Source organism: Propithecus coquereli, unplaced genomic scaffold (assembly GCF_000956105.1).
Source record: "Propithecus coquereli isolate 6110/MARCELLA unplaced genomic scaffold, Pcoq_1.0 Scaffold590, whole genome shotgun sequence".
NCBI classification, from domain to species: domain Eukaryota; kingdom Metazoa; phylum Chordata; class Mammalia; order Primates; family Indriidae; genus Propithecus; species Propithecus coquereli.
Genome location: NW_012151841.1, coordinates 561,273 through 582,181, shown reverse-complemented (window position 1 = coordinate 582,181; position 20,909 = coordinate 561,273). Strand labels below are relative to the sequence as shown.

The 20,909-nt window shown below is 39.4% G+C and overlaps 1 protein-coding gene across 1 annotated transcript in view; it reads right to left on the bottom strand.

The window, feature by feature from the left end:
• Positions 1-16,819: 16,819 nt before the first annotated feature.
• The window catches only part of RBL1 (retinoblastoma-like 1), an 85,194-nt gene continuing 81,104 nt past the window's right edge, over positions 16,820-20,909 (bottom strand). The window contains 3 exon segments of the mRNA XM_012658940.1: positions 16,820-16,990; positions 18,839-19,003; positions 20,581-20,729. Of these exon segments, the coding sequence (XP_012514394.1) occupies positions 16,820-16,990; positions 18,839-19,003; positions 20,581-20,729 (485 nt within the window).

Below are 20,909 nucleotides of genomic sequence, written 5' to 3'. Positions count from 1 at the left end.
AAAGGGGGTTTTGATAGAAAATTATTTTCTATTAATTAACTCAAAATTTTCAATTGCTCCCTCGTTTCGGAGACCTGTGAGGGAAAGTATTAAAGAGGTGTTCCATCTGCACAGAAGGCCAGGCTCAGAAAAACATACCCTTAAGCATGAGAATACTTTCTGAAAAGAACTGACGGTTGCCAAGACTTGTGAAACCGAAACAAGGGAGTAAAAATGACAACAAATAGCATATGATGAAAGACTTATATCTCAAGACCGAAATGTCTGATTTGAAAACTTGTGTTTATAAGACTTGTGAGAAAACCTGCCCCAATAGCATGGTTTCCTATGGTGATATAAGCAGGGTTTTTAGTTTAATCAACTGAGTTGTTCAAAGCAGTTGCTTTTGAAAACTCTCATTTTCTATGTTTTGTTTGTTAAAGAGTGTAATTTAATGCCATATTTATTATTTCCTCCCCTAACCCCGTACTTTCTAGGGGCCTTTGATCTTGTCCTAGGTGGTTAGTTACTTGCTCAAGGTCTTATGGCTGGTCAGTGACAGAGTCAGGATTCAAAGGCAGTCTGCCTGAGTCCAAAATATAGGCTCTCTCCAATTTGCCGCTTCACTTACTCGACTTGACAGTCCTGCTGGTCCTTTTTTTTCTATTGTCATTCCACAGCGTGGGAAGTAACATCCGTCAGACACAGGCCCTGGGCTCTGGCCATAGTGAAAGAAACGACTGCTCAAGCTCTCTTCTTCTAAAGTCAGTCTCATGTGGTTAGAATTAGAAAAAACCATGAGATCAACTAATTTTAGGCCTACTGCCTGATGATCTTGAATACTCCCACCAATTCTTCCCTGACCTTCTCCATCTGCTTTCCACCTAGCCAGCCAAGTTGGGCAATTTCTTTCTGGCCTTGTGATTTTTACGTCTGTTCACAGCTTCCCCTTCAACCAGGGTTGTTGGTTCTCAATGCCAGCTACCACCACTCTCTGGTTCTTTGTTTTACTTCCTCTTCATCCTTTACTGAACTTAGACATTCTTTTTTTCATCTGCCCAAATCCCAAAGTGAAGCCAAAATTCTAAAAAAAAAAAAAATTATTTTCCTTGTCTGTTAAAAATAATGCTCAAGAAAGAAAACTTGGAAAACAAATACACAAAATATATACACACATACAAAGCCAAAGATCACCTTCTGGTGTGTTCTCTATCAGTCTTTTTCTGTTCATAGATGCAGAAACTTATCTCCAGGTCTGAAAATTCTTTAAAAAAAAGAAATCCTGAATTATAATGGTTACCTAATATGAGCCAGACATTCTACTTGTGATCTACTTTAGATCTACTTTAGATCCATAATTTCTAATCTGCGTAACAACCTCATTAAATAGGTGTTATACTAGTTAAGCTTATTTGTTTCTAAATACATTCATTCATTCATTAAATATTAACATTTACTGGGTACTTACTATTTGCCTGGCACTGCTCTAGGCACCTCAAGGCATTGATTCTAGGCATCAATGAATAAAATGAGACAAAAATCCCTGTCCTAGTGAAATTTATATTCTAGCAGAGGGGAGCCTGTCAATGAGCAGTAATGTAAATAACAATAATAAACTTACATTATATGTTAGAAGTTGTTGCTATGGAAAAAAATAGAGCAGGGTAAGAGATTAGGAGTAGAAGAAGATAGGGTCACCATTTTGGATAGGGTGGCCAGGATAGACCTTTGTAGAAGGTGACATTTGAGCAGAGGCTTGAAGGAGATTGAAGGAATCAGCTAGGCAGGGTCTACAGGAAAAGCATTCCGGATACAGGAAACAGCGAGTGCAAAGGCCCTGAAGCAGAAGCATGCCTGGAGTTGAGAAACAGCAAGGAGGCCATGTGGATGAGGCAGAGTGAGTAAAAAAAGGAAGCAGCGAGAGACGAGGTCAAAGAAGGTACAAACTTTGGGGGCTATAGGCTGCAAGCAACTCTTAGGTCCCATCCTTACAGCTCCACGGGTAGAAGTGAGAGCCTCTGCTCCTCCAGTTCCAACAGAAAATTGTAAGGGAATTGTAACAAGTCCAGACTACGTCCATTCCTGAATCAGCAGCTTGTGGACAAGGTTATAAAACGATTGACCCAATCAGGTCACATGTTTACCCGTTGGGTCAGAGGGCAAGGTGTAGTCCCAGGAGGAAGAGAATCAGTTTTGAACTGAAGGAGCTTAGGAAATTTCACCCCAAAATATGACTACTTGCTATAAAGAGTATTTTGAATTAAAGGCGCTCAGAGATGAACACGCCTTGGAAGGGGTTTTCCCATCTATCTGCATAAACCAGATTGACCCATCAAAAAGAAAAATTGGCTTCTTTTCCCTCCTTGTTATCTCAATATATTGCAGGAAAGAAGATCAAGAATGCAACCAGACCTGGACCAAATATATATTTTTTTTAGATAGGGTCTCACTCTGTCTCGGAGGTAGAGTGTGGTGGCGTCATCATAGCTCACTGCAACCTCAAACTCTTGGGCTTAAGTGATCCTCCTGCCTCAGCCTCCTGAGTAGCTGGAACTACAGGCTAATTTTTTTTATTTTTAGTAGAAACACTGTCTCACTCTTGCTCAGGCTGGTCTTGAACTCCTGAGCTCAAGTGATCCTCCTGCCTTGGCCTCCTAGAGCCACCCAGCCGAGCCCCAAATAATTTTAAACATAATACCTGACACTTGGGTTAATTTACAAATCAATCTGTTTGCCCCCACCCATTCATTCTCCCAAGTATCTATTCATCCTCCCTAGCAACCATTTATTGCCCCTAAACAGAATTACCTAGATTCCTCATCTCCCCATCCCCTCTAAAAAGGAGGGTATTAAAATTTCTGGACCTCACTGGGTGATCACTCTGTGATTCTCCCCATGCACATGGTAAATAAACCTCTTTCTCTTATTAGTGTGCCTTAATTGTAAGTCAATCTTTCAGTGAACTTTTGGGGGAAAGGGAAAGTTCCCTCTCACCCCTGTAGGACAAAGACCCCACGTATTATTATACCCATGTAACAGATAAGGAAATGAAACTTAGAGAGGTAAAAAGTCAGGGTTATACACATGTTTTAAGTGCCCTGGGTTGCACCTAGATCTGCCTTGAAAACCATTTTTCTATTCTGCATCTTAATCCGAATGCGAGGTCTATTGCTTATAAGCTGTTGCTGGGAAAGAGGCCATCTCATCCTATAGAGTGTAGTGTGACTCCTCGTGAGTGGCTTAATGTTTGGGGTGGGAGTGACCATGTATTTGGGGTTCCGGATGCTCAAACATGTAAAAGAGTGGCCAGACTTCCCTTAGGGGACTGGGGTTGTTAGATCTGGTTCCCCTCGGCCCCAGGAACAGAGAGGCAGAGTCACTGAGGCTGAAAATGGCAAAGGAGTTTATCGGCTAGCTCGAGCTAGGGTCCAAGTCCCAGAGCACCAACGCAGTGACCTCTTCTAAGGGCTAGGACCCCGCCCTGGGGTAAAAGTGAAGCTTTTATACTTTCTTTTGCACACGACACACAGGTGGCACACGACACGCAGGTTCCACACGACACGCTGGGCATACCATACCCCCTTCCCCCTTAGTCCATTGGTTCCTTTGAAAATGGCGGATTGTTTTGACTCCTGATTGGTTGGCTACAAGCCTCGGGATTTTCAATTTTCGCGCCGGCGCCAGTTTTGGTCCGCGTTTTGGTTTCAGGGGAAACTGAAACTTAGGCCTATTTCAGGAAATTCAGCTTGTCATGGAGTCACTCCTGCTCTCACTCCTGTATTTAACAAACAGCTAAAAGCAAGCACGGTTACAGAAGCAAATGGCATTAGTTACAATCAAAGAGAACACATTTTTCTAATCTCAAACAATCTGTTCCACACAAAACAAAGTACATTCTCCTACTATCAATTCCTGTCTTTCAGGGTATCCGTGGATAAAAATAACTCATGGATTCTTTTAAAACTCCTCACTATGAGCCAGTTACAACTCATATTTCAAACATAGCCCTGGTTCCTAAATTCAAATGGTAGTTGTATCAGCCAGTCGTATTCCAACATAGATTTGCTTGAGAGCCCCTAAGTTGCAACAAAAGGGGAATTTGCCATTGCTGCGGTTAACGATCCTAAAACCATCAGAAGAGGTTTATGAAGAAGCAGACACTGTGGACAGACCTTGGCTCTCTGATGAGAATACTTAGCCATTTGATCAACCAACCAAAAAGTCCATCCCATCCTATCTTTGTATTGCCAACTACATTAGCCAATAAATTTCCTTAGTTTTTAATCCAGTGTAAATTGAATTTTCTTGTGTGCGTTTGTCTGTGTGTGCGTTTTTTGAATTTCTGGATTTTTTTTTCTCCGTTGTAACTGAAAGCATCCCTGAAATGCTTTGCAACTCCAACATCTGACACTCAGCTCCAGAAATCCAGTGTAATCTGGCTGATTTTCCCCTTGCAGTGATGCTTATATCCAGTCCAGTCTAGTCTGATTCCTCATCATCTCATGTCCTACTGTCTCTAGTGAATAGCACTGTCAGCCAAGTTCACAAAGATCTTTTTCTCTAAGAAATTCTTCGTTGCTTACTGAATGGAACTACAGCATTACAGACTGAATTGTGGCGCAGCCCCTGCCCCAACCACAATTCATGTATTGAAACTCCAATCACCAAAGTGACTGTATTTGGAGACAGGGCCTTTAAGGAGGTAATTAAGGTTAAATGAGATCATCAGGGTGGGACTCTAATCTGATAGGACTGGTGTCCTTTTTTTTTTTGTAGAAATGGCATCTCACTCACTATGTTACCCAAGCTGGTCTTGAACATCTGGGCTCGAGCGATCCTCCCACCTTGGCTTGCCAAAGTGCCGGGATTACAGGAGTGAGCCACTATGTCCACGCCTACAGGTGTCCTTATAAAGAGATCAGAGATCTCTCTTCTTGCTCATACACAGAGAAAAGGTTATATGAGGACACAGCTGTCTACAAACCAGGAAGAGAGGCCTCACTAGAAAACAGCCCTACTGGCACCTTGATCTTAGACGTGCAGTCTCCAGAATTGGTAGAAAATACATTCCTGTTGCTTAAGCCACCTAATGTACTATTTGGTATTTTGTTATGGCAGTCCTAACAGACTAATACACATGGCTAACATGTTTGTATTATGCAATGTCCACTCCTGAGTTGATGACCTAACATTGGATATTTTGACTTAGTGCTTCCCAACCTTGGGGCCCCAGGCTTCTGAGGGGTTATGGAACTGGTTATTACCAGGAGTCCCTGCATCTTTAAGGATATCATGCAAAGTGTGATGTGTGAAGCCTCACATATACTTATCTATTTCTCTACCCTGAGTGTGCCATTATTATTAACAAAATACAGATTGATTCAAGTGTTAAGGAAGCCTTTGATCATTTTTTGACATACCTTTCTCAAAGTTAAATAGCTTGTTTGCATATTGATCCTTATCTTTTTTTTTTTTTTTGAGACAGAGTCTTACTCTCTTGCCTGGGCTAGAGTGCCATGGCGTCAGCCTAGCTCACAGCAACCTCGAACTCCTGGGCTCAAGCGATCCTCCTGCCTCAGCCTCCCAGGTAGCTGGGACTACAGGCACGCACCACCATGCCCGGCTAATTTTTTCTAATTTTAGTTGTTTGGCCAATTTCTTTCTATTTTTAGTAGAGATGGGGTCTCGCTCTTGCTTAGGCTGGTCTCGAACTCCTGAGCTCACGTGATCCGCCTGCCTTGGCCTCCCAGAGTGCTAGGATTACAGGCATGTTTATCCTTATCTTGACCCCTCTCTCAAGGCAGTCTGAAGCCATTCTTGTGTTTGGGACTTGTTAATCCCAGGAAGAATTGTTTCAGAATTTTTCTAATTTCTTAAAATCAGTACCTTGGGTGGGACTGGAAGATTGGTGTTTGAAGCTGCAATTTCTGTAACAAACATATTGTTTACCCATATTTTGAGTTAAAGTGGAGCAATAAACATAGTAATGTTTAAGATGGTTTTATTCACATTTTTAAAGACTGAGAACACCTTAATTATTCATATTAAAGAGAAGTATAATTTGCATTAGAGGTGGCTGCAGGGAAGTGAAGTTTCCCCTATCTAGCCCATGCTCCGAGTATCAGGGAGAAAATTGGCACTAGATTCTAGGGAAGAGAACAGTCTTCTTTTAAGGAAAGACTTTTTTCCTTGAGCAGGTGGTTAAGGCACTGAGCCTTCAGGGTGAGGGTGGAAGCTGGTGCTAAGGCTTCTGAGGTGGGAAGCTTAGGGAAGTCACAGTAAAGGGGAGGAATTGGGGCTCTCAGGAGGGGATTTGGGGCATGGGTTTGAAAGATAGTAAGAAGACAGTCAATAAGATTGAGTGAAGGGAGAACACTGTCATTGGATCTGAAGGAGCTCCGGAAATTTCATCCCAAAATATGACTCTTTAGTATAAAGAGTATTTTGAATTAAAGGTCCTTCAGAGATAAAAAGGCATTGGAAGGGGCATTCCTTCTATCTGCATAAACCAGAAGTGACAGATGAAAAGAACAATTGACTTCCCCTCCCCTCCCCATTATCTCAGTATATGGCAGGAAAAAAAAAAAACAAAAAACAATCAACAATGCAACCAGACCTAGCCCAAATCATTTTAAATATAATATCTGTTTCTCAGGTTAATTTAATTTGCTAAGAGAATCATTTACGAGTCAATCTGTTTTCCCCATCCATTCATCCTCCCTAGCAACAATTTGTTGCCCCTAAACAGAATTACCTATATGCCTCATCTCCCCCTCCCCTCTAAAAGGCATTTATAAAAATATCTGGTTCCCACTGGGTACTGAGTAATCACCCTGTGATTCTCCCCATGTGCATAGTAAATAAACTTCTCTCTCTCATTAATATGCCTTAATTGTAAATTGATATTTCATTGGGGGGGAGGGCAAGTTTCCCTGACCCCTACAGAATACATTACTTACCCCCAAAAAATGTTTGTTGTGATTTTTTTGATAAAAATCTTTCCATAAGCTGAGTTTCTTGTGTGTGTGATTGTTGAGCATCGAGCCCTGACAACCAGGGTTGGGGACAGGGCGTCACGGAGGAATAAAGACAGTCAATAAATGAAAGAGTGGGGTCAGGGGACTCAAGCCTTCTCCAGACCAAGAGCCTCGAGCTGAGCTCCTCACTCACATTTATTTCTGTTAACAAAACAATCTCATCAATCAAGCTAGAGTTTAAGAAATTTTTCTTATACAAAAGCAGGTGCTGTAAGTTTCCATTCTGATAGTAATCAAAAGCAAGAAATCATTAAACCATAAAGGACATATGTCATGCATGTGATCTTAAGAGAATACAGTAAAGATTTATATTTTCCAGTTACACCTTCTTCTTAACAAAGCTATTGATCTAGGCTAAGCTATTTCTAGCCTTCAACTGAACTAACTCCTTAACTGTGAGCCACAAGCCAAGCCTGCCTTTCATCCAATGGACGTTTCATTAAGCAGTCCCAGAGCGAGCTGTTGCTTTCAACATCTCCTCCCTCACGACATGTCCTGACCTTTAGAAAGGCAGCTGGTCTTGTGCTCAAGTTCTTATCTATGCTCTCTTACGATAGCTATGATCAGTGGTGGTCTCAGCTGTTCTCGACCACCGCAACATGTGATAGGTGTAGGAAGGAAGATTTGCTCCGAAATAGAAATAACAAATGAAGATGCCTCCCGGAGGAAAGGAAGACAAAGAAGCTTGCGAAAGAAAGAAGACAGTCTGGGACTTCCCAGAATCCCGGACATATTTACAGAAAGCTGAGTTAGTCCAAGGCTAACATGGAAAGACATGGTATAGTGTACCAATTAAAAATTGGGCTGTAGGCCGGGCGCGGTGGCTCACGCCTGTAATCCTAGCACTCTGGGAGGCCGAAGCGGGCGGATTGTTTGAGCTCAGGAGTTCGAAACCAGCCTGAGCAAGAGCGAGACCCCGTCTCTACTAAAAATAGAAAGAAATTAATCGGACAACTAAAAATATATAGAAAAAATTAGCCGGGCATGGTGGTGCATGCCTGTAGTCCCAGCTACTCGGGAGGCTGAGGCAGGAGGATCGCTTGAGCCCCAGGAGTTTGAGATTGCTGTGAGCTAGGCTGATGCCATGGCACTCACTCTAGCCCGGGCAAAAGAGTGAGACTCTGTCTGAAAAAAAAAAAAAAAAAAAATTGGGCTGTAGTCCATCAACAGATGAATGGATAAACAAAATGTGGTATATACATATAATGCAATATTATTCAGCCTTAAAAAGTGAGGAAATTCTGACACATGTGACAACATGGATGAACTGTGAGGACATTATGCTAAGTGAAATTAAGCCAGTCATAAACAGACAAATAATGTACACTTTCATTTATAGGTATCTAACATAGTCAAACTCAGCTGGATTCAGTAGCTCACAGCTGTAATCCCAGCACTTTGGGAAGCTGAGGCAGGAGGATCCCTTAAGGTCAGGAATTTGAGACCAGCCTGGGCAACATAGCGAGATACCATCTCTACAAACAATAAAATAAAAAAAAATTAGCGGGGTGTGGTGGTGCCTGCCTGTAGTCCCAGCTACTTGGGAGGCTGAGGTAGGAGGATTGCTTGAGCCCAGGAGTTCGAGGATGCAGTGAGCTATGATCAAGCCACTGTACTACCTCCTGGGTGACAGAGACTGTGTCTCTAAAATTTAAAAAAGAACAAGAAGAAAAAAAAGAACAAAAAGAAAATGCTCAATCCATATGACATATAATTATTATAAAAAATTATACAAAGCATCCTCCTTCAATTCATTAATTCAACAAATACCAAGCACATATTTCATCTATGCATCAGTCTACACTCTGGGAAAACCACATTAAAAAAAGTACCACGTACATGGAGCTCATATTCTAGTGCCACATTCAGCTAATACATGAGTAGATTATAAGTGTCAGGAAGGAAAATAAAACAGGGTAGGTAAGGGAATAGAAAAGGTTGGGGTGGTCTAGGAAGTGTTGTGACCTGACACTTGAGCAAAGACTAAAATGAAGTGAGGAAGCCTATGCAGCACTTCATTATGTGATGAAATAGTTTTAGTATTTTAACAATCTTGTATCATAATGTTGTAGATTAAATAATACCTGATTCCTAACTTTGCAAACATTAGACTCACTAGACAAAACTTATTCCAAATGCCAACATCTGAAATAAATCCAACCAAAACCACCTTTTATCTTTCCTTGTTTGGTAATAAAATAAATAACGGTACATTCATACATTGGAACACAAACATTAAAATTGTCATAGAAGTATAATTTAGACAATGCAAAGATGACTTTGATATATTAAGTAATATATATGAACCACTTTTACTTAAACAATACATAATATATGCATGAAATATAAGTTGGGGAAGATTCACTTCAAAAGGTAGCCTTGATGTGGAGCAAACTGAACTGACACATTGCTGGTTGGAATGCAAAATGGTATAGCTGTAGGGTCGTAGTTATCTGTTCTTGGTTCTTGGTGTGCTCTTGGCCAAAGAATGACGAGACACACCGAAAGCAAGGCAAGTGTGAAATGAAGTTTATTGAGGAAGGGCAAGATAGGTTTACAGAGCAAGAGCTTTCCTTTCGTTCTTTTTTCTTCTCCTTTTTAATCTTTTAGAGACACAGTCTCACTCTGTCACCCAGGCTATAGATATGGGTTTACAGAACAAGAGCAAGATACCTTCACCACAGATGATGAACAGCCCCCCTGTTGTAACGAAAGGGCTCTGGTAATGGTCTGGGGTCTTGTTTTATAATGTCTGGATTGGGCCCTCCTCATGGTTCAGAGGTCACCACTGAACCACTCTGATGGACAGTTAACAACATAATAATTAGCCTTAGGCTACTCTAGGTCACTTTCTAGATGAAAGTGCCTGGGCTGCCTGGCCCATGGGCTGGAGAATTCCTTCATTCCTTTGCATATTGGCGGGGCATTTCTCCTTCTTCCCAGGTGTGGCAGTTGCTTGGAGCAGGATTAAGGTGGGGTAGCACCAAGATGGGCACCTGGCCTTTGTCCCTAGGAAAGCGGAAATCCCTCACTATCTACCTAACATAGCCACTTTGATGAAGAATATGGCAATATCTTATGAAGTATAACATATATTTATCATTTAACCTGGCAATCCAACTCGTAAGAAATAAAAATATATGTTCAAAGATTACATGCAAATGTTCATAATTATTCATATTAACCCAAAACTGGAAACAACCCAAATGTCCATCAATTGGCAAATAAACAAATTGTGGTATACTACCAAGGAATATTGTTCAGCAATAAAAAGAAAAGAAACATTTATATATACAAAATAGATGAATTTCAAAAATAGCACACTGAGTGAAAGAACTCAAGTACAAGAGACTACTTATTGTGCATATATACATTTATATGAAATTCTAAAAAAGGCAAAACCATAGTTACATAAAACAAACAGTTGCCTGGGTATGTGGTGGGGAGGATGTGGGGAGGGCAGTGAAAGACATCAAAGGGCACAAGAAAACTTAGAGTGATGGAAACATTCTATATATTGCTTGTGGTGGTAGCTATGCAACGACATATAATTATTAAAATTCATTAAACTGTACACTAAGATGGGTGAATCTTATTCTATGTAAATTATACCTCAATAAAGCTGGAAAATTCATCATATTATACAATTTAAGGGCTGTATAATTTCCTTCAGGTAAAAAATAATTGTTTCTGTTTTTTTTTTTTTTTTTTGAGAGAGTCTCACTCTGTTGCCCGGGCTAGAGTGCTGTGGCATCAGCCAAGCTCATAGCAACCTCAAACTCCTGAGCTGAAGTGATGGTCCTGCCTTAGCCTCCCAAGTAGCTGGGACTACAGGTGTGTACCACCACACCCTGCTAATTTTTTTTCTATTTTTAGTCACCTGGCTAATTTTTTCTATTTTTAGTAGAGATGAGGTCTCTTGCTCAGGCTGGTCTCAAACTCCTGAGCTCAGGCAATCCTCCTGCCTTGGCCTCCCAGAGTGCTAGGATGGTAAAAAATAATTGTAATAAAAATTTTAAAAATGTAAAACAGGCGACCTCTGAATGGTAGCAATACAGATTTTTCTTTTTTGTTAATGTGTACTCTAGTTTTTCTACAACGAATGTAATTTTCTTCTTTTTTTTTTTTTTAAAGAGCTTCAGGTCTCACTATGTTGCCTAGACTTGAACTCCTGGGCTCAAGCACTGATCCTCCCACTTCAGCCTTCCATCTCAGCTTCCTGGGAAGCTGGGACTACAGGCACGTGCCACTGCATCCAGCTAATTTTCTATAATTAATCAATTTTGTGCATATGTTTTAAAATTTTTATTATTTTCATAGGCAAAAAAAGATACTGTCAGATATAGCAGGTTTTAACATTATGAATTTTTATCCCTCAAGTTCAATATAAAAAAACTGGAATGTCAAAAACTCATTATACCATTAAAGTATCCTGATATATCTAGTTCACAGAATTAACTTCCTTAAAGTAAACTTACCAATAATTATCCCTAAATTCTCACTATCTTTCATATCCAATTAAATAAATGCCAAGTCCTCTAAACTGTCTTCCCTTTCCGAACCCCATTATCCCCACTGTTATCACTATCACAGTCTCAGCTGTACCTACATCACATCTTTTGCATATACATGTAAGCCTTTAACAGCCCATCCACCATCAATGGTACAACTATGCAAAATAAGAGGAAAATAGGTTCTAACGAGGACATGTGGTACTCTATGACATGGATATCTACACTTATGATTAGATCTTTTTAAAAAATGTGTTCTGAATAGGTGAAGTATTGCTGTAGTAATAGTAAATGCACATTTAAAAAATGTTTTATATTCCAACTAAAGCCATGCTGAGGATTAAATATTCAATGTCACAGCTAAAATGTAATAAAAAAATCTACAATTAGTGGTCATATTATTGCCTAAATTGAAGGAACAAAAACCATCTCAGGTGGTAATGAAAACAGATTTGCCTTATTTAAAAAATGAATTTGTCAATACAATTACAGCCAAGGAAACTTAAAACAGTTCCGGAAATGTAACCTGAAGTGCTGATGACTAAATGAGGGAAAGTAAATTGTGAAGTCCAACTTGGTTTGGTGGTGCAGTGGCAAGGAGGATATTTGAACCTCAGTCTCTACACTCTTGGCTGTTACGCTCTGCTGCTGAACTCTAGACAGGTACATCCCAAACTTCACTGATAAGAAGAGCCTGGGATGCTTGTAAACAAAACTGTTCCTGGGCCACACTATTGAATCAGTTTCCAGGGGACAGGTCTAGTAACCTGTGTACTTAGTAAACCCTCAAAGGTGTTCTTACCATTGGGAAGTTTGATGGAACCACTGCCTAGAACCTCAGGGGCATTTTCTTCTTAATATATTAAGAGACTGTTACTGATGTCAAATACCTTCACATACATATTAGTTACCCCACATGGAAACTGTTACTATTGATCCTTTCTGGAAAGTCATCTTCCTTATGAAGCCATCCTTGACTGGGATACATGCCCACAGTTGGGTGACCTTCTCTGGTTCCTCTTCTATCCTTGTTACCGCTATCTTAAAGTGTACAGCTTTAAGATAGTGAGGTGTTTATAATCACTTAATTTAAGGATCAACACTATTGACATTTTGGGCTAGATAATTCTTTGTTGTGGGGGGCTGTCCTGTACATTATAGGATATTTAGCAATATCCCTGCTTTCTACCCACTAGATACCAGTAGCATCCTCTGCCCCAGCTGTGACAACCAAAAGTGTCATTGCTAAATGTCCATAAGAGGGGCAAAGTTGCCCCAAGTTAAGAAGCACTAACCTAATTTGTCTCTGATTTCAGTCTAGCCATCCTCTAATCCACCCTCTGTACCAATTCCAGAGCTCTAAGCCTTGCTACTCAAGTGTAGTCCTTGGACTGCCAGCATTGGCCATCACCTGGGAGCTTGTTAGAAAACAATTCAGGCCCAACCCCAGATTTACTAAAATTAGGCTCTCCATGTTTAACAAGATTAACAATCCCAGGTGATTCCTATGCTCATTTAAGTTTGAACAGCACTGCCAGAAGGTCTCTAACTTGCTCCAGGGTAAATATCACTTGGAATGGAGGTTAATGAAACAAAATTCCTGGGTCCTTTCCCTGGAGATTATGATTCCACTGGTCAAGGGTGGAGACTACAAATCTGTATTGTTAATATGTCTCAGATAATCATTGTCCTTGGTCAAATTAGGGAACTGCAGCTCCAAAATAAACAACAGATTTTGTCATTATCTACTTAAAATTAAAACCTCTTCAGTGGCTTTCCATGGCCTACAGCAATGGTTCTCAGCCTTAGGTGCTCATGGGGGACTATTTAAAAATCCTGATGCCTAGCTGGCTCCTAAATCAATTAAATCAGAAATCTCTGGGGGAAGAAGGATCCATGCATTGATGTTATTTTTTTTTAGAGCTCCTCAGTTGCATTGAGAAACACTGAAAACGATCAAGCTAAGCTCCTTAACCTGGCTTTAAAAGCTCAATTATGAAAGTCCCCTGCCTGTCTTTCCAGCTTTACTTTTTTTTTTCTTTTTTTCTCCCTGTGGGGAGATCTAGTTTTACTTTCTATCACACTTTTGCACAAGCACACTACACTCCGGCCTCACTACATTACCTGAATTCTTAATCCTATATACTTTCATGTCTCTGGGCCTTTCTACAGGTTGTGTTCTTTCTGTCTTGAATACTTTTACTGTCCTGGCAGTTATTCATTCGTAAGGACTAAATAACCTCCGTTTTAGAGGCTTCCCTGTCACACAGGCAGAGTGAATCACTCTCTTCTCCATGCTAATACCACCCATCCTGGTGCAGAGCTATATTACTATACTTATCGCATTATATTAATGGGCTACAAATATTATATCTTGAGAACAGGAACTATGTCTGGTTCATCTTTATATCCCTAGCACCTAGGAGAGGACCAGGCACAGAGTAGACAACCAATAAATGCTTGTTGACTTAGTGGAAGCACTCAAAAGGAACCAAATTAAAACAAGCAGGAGGATTACCTTTTCTTAAAAATGTGATTCGATATAATTTAACCACATTAAAATCTTAATTAGAAAATAATTTTTGAGCCATGGATCACATGAAGGAGAAATACACCTAAAAGCACTCCTAAGAGAAAAATGGAGCCTTTTCCTTAATTCTATATAACTTGGTTCACATATTTATTCCAAGGCCTTGAAATAATCAAGTTTCTTTTTCTTTCTTTCTTTTTTGAGACAGGATCTTGCTCTGTTGCCCAGGTTAGAGTGCAGTGGAATCATCATAGCTCACTGCAACCTCAAACTCCTGGACTCAAGTGATCCTCCTACCTCATCAGCTTTCCAAGCAACTGGGACTACAGGTGCATGCCACCATGCCCAGCTAATTTTTCTATTTTTTGCAGAGACAATAGTCTCACTCTTGCTCGGGCTGGTCTCGAACTCCTGGCCTCAAATGATCCTCCTGCCTCTCGGCCTCCCAAAGTGCTAGGATTACAGGCGTGAGCCACTGTGCCCAGGCTAATCCTGTTTATATGTACCTAAGGGTTTTTTAAAAAATTAAAGTTAAATTCACATAACATAAAATGAATCATTTTGAAGTGTACAATTCAGTGGCATTTAGTAAGTTCACAATGTTATGCAACTACCACCCACATCAAGTTCCAAAATAGTTTTCACCAACCCTCCCACCAAAAAAAAACTCTGCACCCATTAGTAGTTACTTTCCATTCTCCCACTAGAAACCACAGGAATATCAACTTTTAAGACATACTAAGGAATTTAAAAGATATAAAGTAGATATTTTAAAAGACATAGATTTTAGATATCTGTACAATTACTTCTGTCATACAAAAGAGAGCAAAAGTATAGTTTTGTTAACAATCTCAAAAATTCAAATTTTTATTAACCATTTTATGTACATTGATACCAAGTCCTAAAAACTGATAAAAACATGTCCAGAGTTTCTTATATAGTCAATGTACAAATGTTCATTTATATTTTGCACATTAATAATGGAGATAAAAATGATACAATAGTTACAGCTACATAAAAATATGTACAAGGATTCAAGACAGACTTTACTTTTTTTTTTCTTCTTTTTTTTTAAGAGACAGGGTCTTGCTCTCTCACCCAGGCTACAGTGCAGTGGTAAGATCATAACTCACTGCAGCCTTAAACTCCTGGGATCAGGCAATCCTGCCTCAGCCTCCCAAGTAGCTAGGACTATAGGCACACACAACCACACCCAACTAATTATTTTTAGAGATGGGGTTCTGGCTATGTTGCCCAGGCTGGTCTCAAACTCAACTCCTGGCCTGAAGCAAGCCTCTTGCCTTGGCCTCCCAAAGTAGTGGGATTATAGACGTGAGCCATCATGTTAGGCACAGACTTTATGTGATTTGGCTTATAACAATGTGTAGATAGTACACAAAGAATGAGGACATAATTTTCAGTTAAGTAAAATGTGACCAAAATCCCTTTTCTTCTTAAAATTGAAAAATAAAATTCATGACAATATTAATTGCTAATTGACAGCCAAATCTTAGACTATTTCAAATTAACCATGATTAGACATAGGTAAGATAAATATTATACCTTTCAATCATTAAGTTTTTTGATAAATCTTCTCAAAATTAGTGAAGAATGGCTTATCCATGTCCTTCCAGATTCTAGAAACACACTAGAAAAAATTGAATGATGAAGAGCTGATCCTTTGGAGAGCTGTATCACTACTGAAAAACATCTTCAGGGGGACCCAGTGGTCAAACTCTAATGGGAAACTCATGATGCACTAATAATACCGAGAACAAAGGGAATAATAAGTAGTTATTTTACTGATGTGTATTAGAATTGTAAGGCATGAGGTGATTTTCAAGGTTTTAAAAAAAGGTTTCAAATACTCTTAGGAAATCAATTAGACATTGAGAATGATCTTATGATGACCTCAAAAACAGTATATCACACATTATCATGGTGCTACCTTACTAATAGGAAATTCAGTTTCTAATAACTTACTCTGAATTTTATTCTATTGGCTTGAGAAGCAGCTTCATATTTGAAAATTATGTGACTTACTATGATCATGCATAATTAAGTTAATGTCATAAAAAACAAAATGATAGTAATTTAAAAAAGAAGTACCCCTTTTATTGGGTTGTGACACCAAGCTAAGAGAGCTCAAGGTTGGAAAGCAAGGAATGGGGGTAGCACAGAGGCTCAGGCACAATTTGCTTATGCTCAAGGAGAGGAAGGGCACAAGAAGGGATCAGACAACCCAGAAAAACAGTGGCACCTGGATGCAGAGTTACTACAGTGGGCCAGAGATAGGCTGGTGCATCATCTTCTGGCCCAGGTACTATGGGAACCAACCCTTATCTTCAATATTAAATTGAAAATAGAAATATCTCACAGCATGCTTAACAAAAGTAGATTATCCTCACATTACAAAGCACGCGAGGAGACATTTGATTATTTTTAAAAGACAGCTAAAAAGTTATGGGGCTCCTCCTTACTTTATCTTAATAACTAACCCAAGGAACAGTTAAAAAATTCTATGACTGTTAATACTTCTAAAAGGCACTTAAAATATTCCTTTCCAACCCAACTCAAAAAACATTTCTGTCAACTACATTTTGGATAAACGTAAAAAAAAAAAAAAAGCACATAATTTTGGTGCACTTTTTCTTATAACCCAGTGATATTTACCATCTACAGCACTGAAAGATGTGAAGGACAGAGCTCCAACTTTCTGCGGAAAAACTGAAAGTGCTTTTATCATAGAAACAGGAATGACATTAATGATTTGCTCTTTCACTGACAACATCCTGTAGTCGTTTAAGTAAAACGTCATCATTTTCTTGGCAGAGGCGTTTGGCAGGTGATTCTGCATCACTATCGATGGCTATTGCTCGCTTCTTGGTTCTCTGCTCACCTTGCCTTATCATGTTGTTGATATCTTTCAAACTCTGTGTAAAAACAGAGGACATGTGTGAGTAAAAGAAACAGGTGTGGGGAGGGAAACAGTAGCAAATAACCAAGCTAACTGCATTTTCCTGTCCTCTATCATCTATCCAAATCTAAACACTGGAGTAGAGATTATTTTTTGAATTTAGACCAATTTATTAAGGATGGCTAGAACTAATATTTTCAGGTGGCTTAAAAAATTGGATTTAACCTTGTAACAGTAGTTCTCAGTGTAGTCCCCAGACCAGAAGCAGAAGCATGTAGGAACTTATTCAAAATGCAAATTCTCAAGGCTCACCCTAAACCTACCGAAATCAACATTCTGGGGTAGAGCCCAGCAATCTATGTTTCTTTTTGGTTTTTTTTGCAGCCCCAACCTATGTTTTAATATCCCCTCCAGGTGATTCTGACGCTTCCTGAAGTTTGAGATCCTTTACTTCAGAGTAATGTATTTCAATCTTTAATGTGCTTATTAATCATTTGGGGATCTTTAAAATGCAGACCCAGAATTATCAGGGCTGGTATGGAGCCTGAGATTCTATGTTTCTTTTTCTTTCCTTTTTTTTTTTTTTTTTTGAGACAGAGTCTCACTCTGTTGCCCAGGGTAGAGTGCAGTGGCATCATCACAGCTCACTGCAACCTTAAACTCATGGGCTCGAGTGATCCTCCTGCTCTAGCCTCCCAAGTAGCTGGGACTACAGGCGTGTGCCACCACACTTGGCTGATTCTTTTCTATTTTTGGTAGAGATAGGGTCTTGCTCCTGCTCAGGCTTGTCTTGAACTCTCAGGGGATCCTCCCACTTCAGCCTCCTAGAGTGCTAAGATTATAGGCGTGAGCCATCACACCTGGCGGAGATTCTTTGTTTCTAACAAGCTCTCAGAGAAGCAGTTCCTGAAATCTGTGCATCACAAACATCTATGGAGCTTGTTTTAACTAGTCTCAGACCTGCCCGGTAGTGATTTGGATTCAATAGGTCTGTGGGACAGGTATCTGTTCAATAAGCTCAACAGGTGATTCTGACGCATGGTTTCAGAATCACTACCTTAAAAGTCAACTGGTCTAATCTTTGACTCCACGCAAGAATCTCTTCTAAACATTTTTATAGGAAATCAATTTCTATAAAGTGGAAAAATAAATCTGGTATATGTATCTTAGTCAACCTTGTTTATCAAGTATAGTAAGAACTCAATAGGTGTTTGTGGAACTGAATAGGAAACTAATGAGTTCAGGAGCTGTCCTTGTATTTGAACTGAGTTACAATCTGCCCCACTACAATTTCTTTCAGTTGATACTGATTCTGGCTTCTGGAGACATACTGAACTTATCTGCTTGATAGTCCTTGAAATATCTGAAAACAGTAATCATATCCATGTCACATCTTCATCACCATATGGAGATAAGATAGAGACAACCCCAGAGTTGTCTATGTACATAAGAGGAGGCCCCTGTTTTCAGACTTTTCACTATCCTGGTTGCTATGCACCAATGCACTTTCACTTCCAAGGCCTTTCTTTAAATTTAACAGTCCCCATGTCTGACCATTTGCAGGTGTTGCTTTATGGGTCCCTTCTCAAGAGCATGCTTGAACAGGGAGACACACTGGACTCTTGAGGTGAACTCCCCAAATATATCAACAGTAATGGATTAAACTACTTCAACTGAATATACTGCTCTAGATCACAGGAAACGTGCTAGAGTTAACAGTTCAATATTTTATCAGTACAGGAATAATTTGGCAAAAAAAAAAAAAAAAGGCCAGATTAATGATTATTGATTGGTAATCTGAAATCCAACGTTTAACATATGTATGTATGTAAGTTGTGTGGAGTAAAGCCTGTATGCACCTTACCTTAGAAGGGCTGCCATTGAACTTGTACAGCAGAGCGCTTCTTGGTGTAAGGCCTGACCCATTCTTGTGCGGGGAAACATAAATGGAGTGTTGTTGGGAAATGCGGCGTGGTGAGCCTGGCTGTTGCTTAATGTGTGGAAAAGGAGAGAGTGGTGGAGCATCCATCTAAAATAACCCAAAAGTCAGATTTTTAAGATAAAAGTTTTTGTTTTTTTGAATTCCACTATATTTTTATTCTTATGGCATCTCCTAGTTAGGAGTCAGTTATACTGCAAGAGATTTATGGCTAAAAAGTGCAAAGAAATGGCTCATTACACCTTGTTTTTTTTTGTTGTTGTTTGTTTTTTAACAATTATTAACAGATAAAGTAGAATTTATTTTTCTGGATCTTTCAGGAAATTCTGTGACTAGTATTAAGAATTCTGGGCAAGACATCAGGAGTGGTAAGAAAGTAGTTGTTAGAAAGTAGGGACAAAGAATAATCAACATTCTAATACTTGCAATAAGAATCTCTTTACACTTATACACACCCACGACCAAAACAGTAACAGAATGAATAAAAGAGAGGCAGGGAATTCTATGAGCCAGTAAGATGATTTCAACGTGGAAAAAAACCTGTTAGGGAAATGGGAAAGACACAGAAATGCAAAAGATTTAGACATAAATTAGGTTAGCAAGGATTTCATTTTTCTTTAATATTCTGTACAACAGAAATAGAGATGGCTCCCTAATTAATATTTCTTTCTTGTTTTTCTGAGACAGGGTCTCACTGTATTGCCCAGGCTAGAGTATAGTGGCCTTATCATAGCTCAATGCAACCTTGAACTACTGGGCTCAAGTGATCTTCCTGCCTCAGCCTCCTGAGTAGCTGGGACTACAGGTGTATGCCACCATGCCCAGCTAGTTTTTTTCTATTTTTTATAGGGACAGCGTCTTGATCTTGCTGAGGCTGGTCTTGAACTCTTGACCTCTAGTGAGACTCCTGTCTTGGCCTCTCAAAGTGTTAGGATTATAAGCGTGAGCCATCGTGCCCGGCCTTATCTAATATTTCACTCACCATCTTCACCTGAAGCTAATACAACTAGTTTCAGTTGGCTAATGATGAAGATATTCATAGCACAGCACGTGACAGAGAGGGGGCAGAACTGACGGAACAGGATCAACAGTTATGGTCAGTGACTATCCTCACAACATGCTACTGGCTGGCTGGCTGCAGCTTCTACTAGGACCCTCTTTCTTATAGCTAAAGGCTGGTATCCTGGTAACCCACCTCAGCTTATACACTGGTAACACTTTTTCAGGTCTGCTGCTACTGCCAAAACTAGGGACTATAAAAAAATTTCTTAGTGTTGCCTCTATTAATGATCCAGGCCTACTTACTTATTTCCTTTTCTCTTTATCTTGAGAAAAACATTTATCTTCCCCAATATAACAAGAGAAACCAAAATAAAAATTACCCAAATTGTTCTAATATTTTGGTGTTCCCATCTAGACCTTACCCATATGAATACATAATTTCTAGCAACATAATCACAGTATAGATAAAATTCCCATGATTCCCTTTGGTCTCTGTTGTATTATAGTCTTAATCATTCTGATTAAGTTATTAGTCATTCTCTGATTAACTGATAATACATTTTCTCTTATATAATGCATCAGTGAGGCTTTAAACTCTGAAATATTTAGCAAAAATAAACTCATAGTAATACAATATTAACAAAGTAGTAAAACATGAAACATACCACATGGTCCTGATTTGACAAGTCGTATTTCAATGCAAATGACTTCACTCTTCCTACATATATCGTATTGTAAAATTTGATAAGATCACCTCTTTCCTCTTTCACTGGTCCACTGGAACAGTCAGGTGTTTTTGTAGCATCTTCCAAGACTGTTGAAAAGAATTCAATGTTGTGATAAGCATACTTTAACATATAAGGTGGTGATTGGAATTTCCTCTCTATAGTATTAAAAAAGCCACCACAAGTCTTTATGGAAAGCAATTAGTATTTTCAGAGACTGTTCAGAAATCCACCTGTGTTGGCCAGGCGTGGTGGCTCACGCTTGTAAT